We start from the raw sequence: 12,039 nt of genomic DNA, 5'->3' as shown, positions 1-12,039 counted from the left end.
CAGTTTATTATAGTTGTTGCCACAGCTCTGGAATATTCATATGGTTTTGGAATTTTGATGAGATTAGAGGGTTTTGAAGTTAAACTCACTTCTTTCTACTTTTTGCTCTTCTTTTGTCCTTTATCTTGAGTGACATGTATAGCTTCTCAGCCTGAAAGTCTGACTGCCAACACAAAGCAAACATTTGAACAATTGAGTTTCTCCCTCCTCACCACCACAAATAGGAACTCCTTCTCAATTTCAGTTTTCATCACCTATGCACTGTGGCACACCAAACAGAGATGGTCAGGTTTATCCTCATACTACCTCGTGTATTTGTATTTCTTCTTTGTGTTTAGGCACAATTCATCAGCAGCCGTCTAAGCCAAATGTCTCACTTTTCATTCTACCACCTTAGTATTGGTTCCTTTTATTTCCCTCTTCTGCTTGGATTAAATAATAGCTTTCTACCTTTTCATCTTCTAGCTTCTCATCAGTTCATCTTGTACATGCTCTTGGACCAGATCTTCCTCAAGCACCATGTTTTATTCTATCATATACCATTCAGGAATTTTAGGGGTTCAGTTTGTCATACCAGAGTGGCAGGAATGGGGACATGTTGGCCCAAACTTCCAGCTAGAAAATGAGTAGTCCCAAAAACCTGATGCACAGCATGGTGACAATAGTTCATCATACTGTATCATATACTTGAGAGTTGCCAAGAGTGTAAATCTTGAATGTTTTCACCACAAAAAAGAAATGGCAATACCATGACATGATGAAGGCTTTAGCTAACACTATGTGATAATCATTTTTTACAAAATAAGTATCAAATCAACATGCCGGATACCTTGACTTTACACCATGTCATATATTGATTATATTTCAGTACAGCTGAGGGGGCTGGTAAAAACCCTCCCACCAACTTGTCTATTAACTGTAGCCGTGTTTTCCGGACCAAAACCAGGAGTCATTCCACACTCAGTTTCTTCACCTTCCCTTGCGCAAAATACGCCCTGGCCTGCCTTGGTGTCTTCACACACGCTGTTCCCCTATGTCCATCCTTCCCAATAATCTATGCTCTTTAATCTGCTTCAGTATTCCTCTGCCAAGAACGTGATGATTGACCTCCACCTGACTCCTTTAATTGACCCTGTCACACTTATTTACTGAGTGTGGACTGTGTTGATTTGTAATTACTATGTATTCTCAAATGGGGATTTTTAATTTGTCTCTGTGAGTGTGAAGAATAAAACTCTTTAAAGGCAAGGACTGCCTTTTCAAAATTTTAAATATATATGGAGAGAGTCCTATAATTACATATTCATGTATTCAATATTATGTATACTTCCTTATTATTTATGCCATTGTCAAATTTTTGTCATTAAACTTGTCTTTTGTTAAGTATAGAATGTGGAAGACTTAACCAATGTGTGACACATGTTCAAGGTTACTGTGGACCTTGAAAAGTATTCTAATTTGGGGGAGGGGGACTACAAAAGGATGAAAATAGGCCTTATATGGTCACTGCTTCTCTACACTTTTCTTTTCCTGCCTACCACTTACCCTCTCTCAGTCCCTCTCTGGGATATACACATCCCCAGAGAAAGCATCTGCTAGTACAATTCTCTGAATGGAGAGGAGGGGGGTGCTTAGTAACTTTTGACTGAATAAAGGGGACATGGGATAATTTCGTATTAAGAAATGAGGCTTAGAAAACTCTTTATTCCCCTGGGATAGTAAAAAAAGGGAAGAAGAGAGCAAACACTAGAACAAGGCATGATGGAGTAGAAGCAAGATTTTTAGCAACTGTTCTTTTCTCTCTTGCTTTTAGCATCCCCACTACCATAAAACTCCTGTCTTTGACCTATATGGTAGTATATCTTGATAACTTTATCTTACTCTTTTTTTCAGCAACTGCACAGAAAACTTAGCCAGGTGTTAAAATCTGGCAAAGTTGGTTGCTTGACGTATGTATACACACATGTATACATATATGTATGCGTATATGTGCACACATCTACATATGGCTGATGACTTCTCTCAGTATATCTTAAGGCCACATCGTTTCCTGTTCCACTTGGTTGACAGGGCATCTCTGATGTGACAGATTTATTCGTCTAGAGCAGGATCATGAGGTTGAAACCATTTTAATTCTTAGCAAGACAGTGCACATGGCTTATGTCGATTTTGTTGTCAATTTTTTTCCTCTTATATATTAGGGAAGCCCGTGTCAGTATAAATCAGTGGTAATGAAATCAACATTATGGCATCTTTGATACTGCATTTGCTAAAACCTTTCTGGATGTTTAATTCAGCACTTAATGATTGATATTACAGACAGTGGATAAACATTTCTGATGGATCTGTTTGCTCACAGATGAAAAGAATCTAATCCTTTTGTCTCTTTGATTTAAAGAGTGTGATGCCTTTGGAGAGGAAACAGTTCAAATGTGGTCATCATAGGTTGATGGCACTAAAAATAGAAACTCACTTAGAAAATTTGCTGTCAAGAAGAGTGGAGCATTCTTTCTGAACTCAGGAACGTGTGGTTCATGCGAGCTTGCTTGTAGATGGTTGCTACAATAAGGCTTCTTTCATACAGGTGTGTTTATGCCCCAGGCTTGCTGGCCACAGTCCATTCCATTTACAGAAGCTGAATTAAACAATAACTACCGCATTGCAGAAAATGGTGTGTGTGGGGGGGAGGCAAGGGGGAAAGGTGAGCGTCAAAGGAGATGCCTGAGAGCTTTGTTAGGGCCAAGAAAAACCCTGTTGCAGTTGTCAGAGCTTGTTGATGTTGCTGGGAACGGCACTTTTTTTTTCTCCTGGATTTTGTGGTTCTGCCTTAGGAAAGAAAGTAAAATAGAACGGAAGAACAAAGTCCTACTCTATAAATCAGCAGCTGCTCCTTGCCAGATCAAAGGAGTGACATTTTTGCTCCTGGACTACTTGTCCACTTGAGGGCTTGACAGGCAGCTAACAGCTGGCCTGCTAGACTGTATGGGAGAATCAGCCTACATCTTCTTCCGAGCAGATGACAAGCTAATCAGAGGGAGATCCATAGCACAGGGCATGTGAGTGCACCTTGATCTCCTCAAACATATCTAATATGTAATTGCTAAACAGCTTGGTGCATTTTTGGCAGGTTAATGCTTAGGTGGTTTCCACTGAGAAGCAGGATAGAGAATTAATACTTCAATCAAAGGTGATCATGAAAGCTAAAAAGATGCTAGATTTGTCGGATCTTCTTCTCTTATTGTGAATTAGTAAATGGCTAGGAACATAATGAGAATTGGCTAAATATATGTCACTCATGATCAAGTAACTGCTCGATTTTTCCAAGCCCAGTCAGGAGACAGTGTTCAGGTAGATGAACAGGCAAGGGTCATTGGTAATTTTGAAAATGATTACTCCTGCTTTTTAGGCTGAGAAAGCTGAACAAAGTGGGAGATGTATCTTCTGTGCCTGCAAAGTGTTGTTTTTAGAAACACTATTAAGGTGTGTAGGTATATAGGTCTGGAATTTTAATGTCAGTAGTAAAACTTTCAAAGTAATTCATTTTCTAGTTGATTTCCATCCGCAATAAATCATGTACAGGATGAGGTAATATACTGCAACTTATGTCTATTGACTTAGTATTTTATCTCTAAGAGGATATGAATAGCTAAGGAAGTTTACGTGTTTTCTTCTTCCCCACTTTCAAGTAACTTTGAAAGATCACTTCTATAGTGCATGATAAGTAGCCACATTTAAATAATCTGATGGCATTCTGTAAGAGTAATAGTGCTTCAAAATCATAACCTGCTGGGATGTTTTGTTATATGGCATCAGGGATGATTATACTTAGAGAATAGTGTTTATTGTTGCTCAGCATTATAATGGAAATAAAAGGTAGTTTTCTATCTTGGAATTTCTCAAATACTTTTATTAAAAACTTTACTATTGGCCATATAAACCTTAGTCCAATAATATGCCAAATTTTCCAGGTCACCTTTAAATTTTTTTTAATTATAAAAATAACACTTATTATTAAAAACTCAAATAGCACAAAATTACATGAAATAAAAAGAAAACTCTACCATCTTTCTCTTAGCCATTCCTGAGAGATAACAATTTCCACGAAAACACTTTTCTGGCCCAACTTCCATTTAGGAGATACAGATGGAATAAAATGAATTAAATTATTATAAATTGTTTGTCGCTCAAGGCAAGTGATTAAAAGACTGTTTAGATCCAAGATAACTAAAGAGAATAGTACATACATTTTCACAGCTAAGGTTCATGGTTAAAACTTGATCCTTGCAAGTTTCATTTCCTAGGCACTGTACTAGATCATCTGTTTGGTTTGTGGTCTGGACAAGAACCTCTCAAACATAAATGTGCATGGGTCACCTGGAGATCTTTTCAAATATTGATTTAGATTCAGTAGCACCAGACTGGAGACTACAATATTTCTGCATTTCTAACAAGCTCAGGATGATATCAATGTGGCTGGTCAATGCAACACAAGAGTTGCAAGGACCTGGAGAACCAGTAAGAGAGTGTGATTCCCAAATAGCTCGCCTTACTACCCAGCCCCCTAGCAGGTGCCGGCTCCAATGTCTGAGGTCCCTGCCATGGTATCGCACATTTGGATTAGCTGTGATCTCTGGAAAAACCCTGTTGCTTGGGCACATGCTACCTGTGGGGGTACATGGGGATTAGTTTAATAGTCACCCACCTAGTGACTATTACCAATAAAAGAACAGAGCTCTTTAGGAGGAGACATTAGCTGGGTGCATTTTGAGTGTAAGTTAAGATTTAACTCAGCCTCAGTCTATGTGCCAGGCACTGTGCCAAGGATTTTACGTATAATGCCTCTCTTAATCCCCAAAACAATCTGAGCCCGACTATTGCCCCAGTTTATAGACAGGAAACAAAATGAGACTTGGGAGGTTAAGTAGACTTGCCCAAGGTCACACAGCCAGAAGAGGGCAGACAATATGAGTCCATGGTCTTTATCACTTTGCTATTTAGAGAAGTCTAGAATAGGAAATAGTAATTGAACAAGGTTTACCCAAAGTGGGGTAACTTAGTAAAGAACCTCTGTGAGTCCTCATAACTTCAAGGAAGAATTAGATAGAAGAACGGATATTGAAGGAACATAGTAGAAGGTCACAGAAGATAAGCTCACCTACTTCATACTTTTGCCCCGGGCCTTTGACGTCAGCAGGAGCACTCCGTACGCAGGGCGTGTTCATAAAGCTACGAAGGGTTCATGATTCCAGATTCGTATCATATTTTCATATTGTAAATTTATGAGTGCTAGTTCATTTGTCTTTAGAGTTTTAGACAAATCTGGTATCTATCAAAGTATAAATTAAGCTGCAGCTCATGGAAATTAATTACGAACCATGACTATGTGCCCAAGTAGCTCATGAATTTCATTTACCTTTCTTTGTTCACCATGGTCTCTGAGAAAAGACCCATTGTCTGGCCATTGGTGAAAAATTTATGTTTGCCACATGACTCAATCATTTCTGTGTCCAAGTACATGGTCAGAGGTATTAAACCTGCTTAATACATTGATTTACTCATTTTAATGTGTCTGACTAAGAAACCCCCACTCTGGACCTTAACCACAGTATAGAAAAAGACTAGCTGTGTGTGCATGTGTGTGTGTGTGTGTGTGTGTGTGTACTAGAAAAAAGAAAGAAACTTGATCACTGACTTGCCAAGGTTGAGGTTTCATTGTTTCAAACAGCCAGGAGTAGCAAGCTTTGTGAATAAGCACCATGAACAGGTCCCCGGTCACCAGGCTGCCTACCACACCTCCTCCAAGTTGACCTGAGCCTTCTTCAACAGTTCACCCCCCTTCCTACACCAGACCAATCTCTGCAAAAACCTCAATTCTGGGGAGTCTTGCTTCCTCCCCGTGTTCAGGGCTGGCGGTTTTCCAGGTGACTCCGCGGAGGCTGCACTTTCTAGCAAAAGGAATGCTGCCTGAAGGAGTTGGTTACCAGGTGTGGCATGAAGTTAGTGAACCAGAAAAAAGGGATTTATCAGCCATTTAAAAAGAAGGGGGAAAATAAATAAAGAAAGAAAATAAATCAACCAGCAATCAGGAATTACACCTAAGCCTACTTCTATCAATCTGAAATATGCTTTGGAGTGAAAAGCCTTTAAAAGAAAAATCACGATGGTGAGATTTCAGTTGCAGGAAAGTATGCAAAGCTGAAAAGTTTGGCTCTTCTGTGGGGGGTTAAAGTGGGGATGGGAGTGGGGAGGTCTCCAGGAGACAATCCTCCAGCAAGACAACAAAATAAAATTTTAATGATATTTTTCTATCTTGGCTTTATTCTTTTTAATGTATTCTTTTTCATCTCCAAGTTGACTCAAAAAATCCTCATGATTCTTGGAAAGTCATTGAATTTATCTCTATAATTAAGTTATTTTAAGCTAACAGTCTTAGTATATGCTTTCTAAGGGCCCCACATAACTAATGCATTTTCTGGTTTAGTAAAATTTAGTGAGAAAGTAGATAGTATTAGCAGACACTCTCCAGAGCCTTTGTGTGAGCTTGGATACTAACTTTGTGTTCAATACAAATCAATGGAACTAGTGCACTTTAGGGTACTCATTCCCTAAGGAGTTACTAATGGAATTATCTCTAGCCCTTAAAAAAAGTCACAATGAGCCTAATGAATTCTTTTTCTGAGTGAAATCTGGATAAGGCACTAGACTTACTAGCACATTTTATTTATGGCATTTATCATATGTGGCACGTTTTACAAACGTGCAAGTTCTACAAACCTCAGAATGTTTTTAAGAGCTATTTAATATCTGAGAAGACTTTGTAATTTTGAGTTAAATTGTTTGTACCAATAGAGAAGCATATTATATGTCCTCTACTTCAAAATCATTCCAGGATGACATTAAGACTTAGAGAATTTTTTTTTAATATCAGATACAGATGAAAAACTTAACAGTCTTTGGATTGGAAATAACTTTTAGGGGTTTTCATTAAAGTTGGGTGCAGCTTGCTGCATTTTGGTTAGTTGGATGTCTTCAGCAATTTTTCAAATGTTTTGGGTTTGGCAAAGTCCAAAATGTTTTTGCCAAGACCCTCTTTTCCCCTTATTTTTTAAGCCCGTGTGAAATTCAAGGATAACTTAATCCATATGTGTCTGATTCATTTACACTTAACTCATCAAAATGTTATTTTGTAAGACCCATTTAATATTCAAGAAACCTTTTGAGCCTTTTTAAGACGTCTTGCTTTCTGTCTTTGAACCAAGAGTTGTATTTTTCCATGTGAATGGAGCTTGGACCTTGAAAGCTTAATGATCAGTTGATTTTCAACTTAGACTCTTTAAAATCTAAATTGAATCAAAACTCGATATTCTGTGTACTTCTTGAGCACTGAATACATTCATTTTAAAATACAGGTCAAGAGGAAGTAGAAAAAATTTCATGTCATTAAATGTGGGGGAAAGACCATATTTGGAAATTTTATCATACTGATATTAGGGAAAAAATTACTCCTAACTTTATGTTTCTAATCTATAATTAAATCGCTCCATTTTATATGTACATTAGTGTGGGTTTTTTTAGAGTGGCTTGTGGATCATTGGTGCAGCGGGTTAATTTCATTTTTTAGTGTTGAAGTGCTCTTACAGACAACTCATTAATTGTTAATTTTAATAATAACATCTATGACCCTTATAATTTATCCCAAGATCAGGGGAGTTGACAACTGGCAGGATTTGTCTGTTAGGAGATTTCTGAAAAATTGGGGCCCATATGTTTTTAAAATTCTGTGTGATTTAAAAGAATGTGGTAGAGTTATGAATCTGGCAAGATACAGCACTGTGGATTAAAAACATTGTTAGAGAACAAAAATTCAGAGAGGCTCAATGGGGCCCAAGTGAAAAAAGCAAAATTTCTGTGACCCTTTGCAAAAAGGATCCAGTGAAAACCTTCAGAGGCTTCTATGCATATTTGTTTAGGAGACCTGGACAAAGAAAGGCCATTGCCATAACTGCTAGTGAACATCCAGTCCATGCCATGGTAACTAGCCGAAAATGTAATACTGGAGTGGCATTTCCAAGTTCAGCGCTTCTATAAAGACCTGCTAGCGCACAGAATGCTTTTTTAATGTTCTGCATTGTTGTGTATCCCCCATTGAACAACCTTTTGAGAGGACCCCGTTTTTACTAATGTAAACATTCTGACGAGTATCCAAAGAAATGACCTTTGAGTGAACCTCTAACCTTCCCTGTAATTATTTGTTTGAAGACAGTGTGGAGTTCTCCTGCTGAGAACTAAGAACCATGATGCCTTGCAGCTCTGTGAGTAAGGGAGTGTTTGGGGGAACTGGAGAGAAAGACATAAATAAGGGAACAACCTCCAGATGTAAATAATAAAAGAGCAAAAGGGTGAAATTAAAAAGGGAAAAAATAGCAATTCGTTTTACCTAAAGAGCTGGCCTATAGGAAAAAACAAAGCCGGGATTAGTAGCACAGAAAAATGGGGGAAGCCCTGCCATGTGTGTCTCTATCAGAAACTTCAAGGACAGAAAAGGTTTCTCCCTCTCTTTGGGCACCACCCTTGGCCCATCCTAACCTCAGCTGAGAAAAAGAGTTCTCGGGTCTGGCGATCTCAGGTCAGACCCTCTTGGTCCCGTAAAAACAGGGAGGAAAGCGTAGATAGTTAAGTTCCTTTTCTAATTTGAGGAAGAATTCTGGAAGACTCTGGGATCTATCTGGGCAACACTTCTGGTGCCAGGTGGGAATAAATATGCAGTTACGACTTCCCTTTTGTTTTCACCTCGCCTAGCCTGTCACTTTCTTCCCCAAACCTGCAGGGGTGGAACATTTTTGACAACTGAGCTATATACTTTCTTAAGTAATAAAGAAGTTCATTGTTTTGCAACCAAACACCATATGCAAAAGACTCCTTTGGTTTCCCTGCAGCTATTATTCCCCAGTCTAATTGTATTCCTGCTGCAGTGCTCACAGGAGGCCTGAGCGAGTGTGGCCTGCTGTCCTTGGGAAGGGGCTTCAACTGGGGACTTCATCTCTGTGAGGAACGCAAAGCTGCCAACACACGCTAGAATTTTTTTCGGCTAATTTCAAAGAATGAGTTTTCAGTTCCTGCCTGTGGCCCCACGCGGACTCATTAATCATTAAGTCCCCATGCACTTAAGATTTGACACTGGAAATATTGGGAGATGGTACAAATGGGTATATATTTTAAGGGACAGCTAGCTATATGCTAGGCATCCCCCCTCCTGGTATGTCCACACCCCCCCCGCCCATGCACAGCCAATGGATCCTGTGCATCATCAGCTCAGATGTAGGGGGAGTGCACGTCATTAAATGCACAGGGACAAGGGTAACTCACAAATGGTGGAAAATTGTTTTGTTTTTATTAAATTTAGAGAAATAAAGGAGATTTCTTATCATCTTACTCTGTTTGTACATGAATATTTGATGGGCATTATTAAACATTAAAGTAACATGAAGTAGGCACTTATTTTTGGATTTCCAACAAAATTAGATCCAGGCTTCCAGACGAAATAACTGCTTCTCCACATTCCTGTGATTCAGCCACCACCACCTGATTTGAAAACGTTTCTTGGGCTCTAATATCAACCATGTGTACCTGAGGCTCTGTCTTTCTAGTGGGTTGAAAGGTGGCTGGGTTTATGGTTGGCAGTTACCTTATCCCTGCCCTGGGTGTCCCAGCTTAGGCTGGAAAGGCCGCCCCCAGCTGGCACTGACCTCTAAATGACCCCTAACTTTACAGGCTTAAACTGCAGGAGTTGCCGAAGAGCAGAAGTCTTTCTGGCCAGCACTTATTACTGCTGTGTTGGTGATAAAACTTCAGACAGCCTAATTGATGGCTTTGCTGACCTAACAATACCTTGTGAAAGCAGAGTTCCAGAGCCTGGTCTCCATTTATGACCAGCTGCAAAGGGGAAGCTGGGTCTCCCTCTGATGGGGAGTTTAGGGAAAGGGGAAAAAAATCTACCAGCCTGCGAACTTTAACCAGATTCTGACTTGTTCAAGAAGCAGAAGCACCGTTGCAAGTTAATCGAAGCTTTCTCAGGGAAATCTTTTTTCCCTCCCTGGGCCTTTTGAGCAAGTCAGCCTTGCGTCGGTTATGAGATGATGGAAGAGTGAATCCAGTCAACTGTTTTTGAACAGTGAAAGAGAAAATTGCCTTTAAATTAAAGAGATAATTTTCAGTAGGTGTTTGACTGTATTGTATTCTCTGCAGCATTCGCGCCAAGGTGTTTACAAAACACAGACATTGCATTGACGACTGGACTTCTCTGCTTCATTTCAGGTTTATTAATGCCAGAAGAAGAATAGTACAGCCAATGATTGACCAGTCAAATCGAGCAGGCAAGTTCCAGCTAGTATCTGTATTCACATGCCACAGGCACAAATCCTCATCAAGTTATACTCCAGGAGTTTCATCACCTGGCAATAAATGTTTCCCTTAGGAATTCTGGGAGATTTTTTTTAATGTCCCCAGAATTCCATTCTAGGAAGCAACTTCGCTAATTGGTGCTAATTGGAGATTTCCCACCCTGACTCTACCGAAACTGCTTTTCTATTTTCTTTCTGAATTGGTAATTGGGCATGAGCATTAATGCCACAAGCAGTTTGTTTGACTGTGAGCTCTGGAATGACTCATTGCTTGTCTGCATCCAATCATTAGCCCACTCTCATTTTCTTGTTACCCACAATTCCTTGGTGAACATGTCGCTTTCACTCCTGGAGCATCCCCTGGTACACGCATTGTATCTATTCATTTGCTTTGACTATTCAAGATATTCTATCAAAGCCTGAAGTACTGCATTGCCAGCATTATTTTTTTATTAAAAGATTATTACTTTTGTTTAAAGTGCTTCACGTCCATTCCACTAAAACACACGTGTTTCTCACAGTATCTCTCAGATCCTCTGGGGCGGTTATTATAAGGTGCTCCAAGAGCTATGCCAGTGAGCTCCTAATCCTTTGAAATAGTTTACTGAGTTGTGTCCCGTAAGAAGGTCTGTAGAAAAAAAACTATTTTTCATGTGACAGTGACTGTTGTCACTAACAGGGGTGTCAAACTGGATAGAGACTGAAACTGTGGTTTCAGTTTAAACAATTTAAGAAAATCCATTTCCTTTGGCACCTTCTCCCCAATAACACTGAACTATCTATCCTTCCACTGATGGAGGCCAGGGGGGCTGTTGGAGAATAATATAAAACAATTGAAGTATTATATTTGCCATGTTTACATTTTCTTTGGTACGGGTAAGAAGGCAAACGTTCAAATTCAGTCTGTTCAGCCTTGTAAAACTGTGCTCAAATTTCAGATGTTTGTGGGTGACATGAAAAACTTTTGTTAGCCACCAGAGATGGCAGGGTAACAAAATCTTAACTAAATAGCACATTGAGATACTTATATATTGGAGACCCCAAACTTCCCTATCCTATGACCCCCTAAGCCAAAGATAGATAAAGCGGATGACCCACCTGTTAACTGGCTGGTGAAGTCTTTCCTGCAGAACGTTTGCTGAACCTACTCACTCACCCGAGCTGGATCACAGAAATGCACTTGTAGGCCCCACCCCCTTTTTAAAGCGCCAACTACATTGTTGCTGTAACGTTTCAGTGCTGCAGCGGGAACAATTGCTGATTGTTTGGTATATCTTTTCTTCTTTCTCCTCTGTGTCCTCGAATGACTACAATCAGGTTTTCTTCTTGATCCTTCAGTGAGCCAAGGAGCAGCGTATAGTCCAGAAGGTCAGCCCATGGGGAGCTTTGTGTTGGATGGTCAGCAACACATGGGAATCCGGCCTGCAGGTAGGGTCGCGCGTCCCTCCTCTGGGCTTCCCTGGGAAGTGTCGCCTCCTCTACCAGCCTTCTTCATCCGCTCCGCTCTCCCACTCTTGTGGTGGGTTTAACATTTGCCTGCTGCCTGCTCTGCCTGCTTTCTTTACCTTGGGTGGGGGAAAGTCCTCTTTTAAAAAGTAAAGAGTTTACAACAGTACCATTGTTTCTGCCCCCCACACAT

General features: G+C 39.9%; 1 protein-coding gene across 1 annotated transcript in view; it reads left to right on the top strand.

The window, feature by feature from the left end:
* MEIS2 (Meis homeobox 2) overlaps positions 1–12,039 on the top strand; it is a 198,307-nt gene that overhangs the window by 182,364 nt on the left and 3,904 nt on the right. The window contains 2 exon segments of the mRNA XM_028505416.2: positions 10,315–10,373; positions 11,739–11,828. Of these exon segments, the coding sequence (XP_028361217.1) occupies positions 10,315–10,373; positions 11,739–11,828 (149 nt within the window).

This window comes from Phyllostomus discolor, chromosome 1 (assembly GCF_004126475.2).
Source record: "Phyllostomus discolor isolate MPI-MPIP mPhyDis1 chromosome 1, mPhyDis1.pri.v3, whole genome shotgun sequence".
NCBI lineage: Eukaryota > Metazoa > Chordata > Mammalia > Chiroptera > Phyllostomidae > Phyllostomus > Phyllostomus discolor.
Note: the sequence above shows the minus strand (reverse complement) of the source record. Positions and strands in the feature narration are given on the sequence as shown.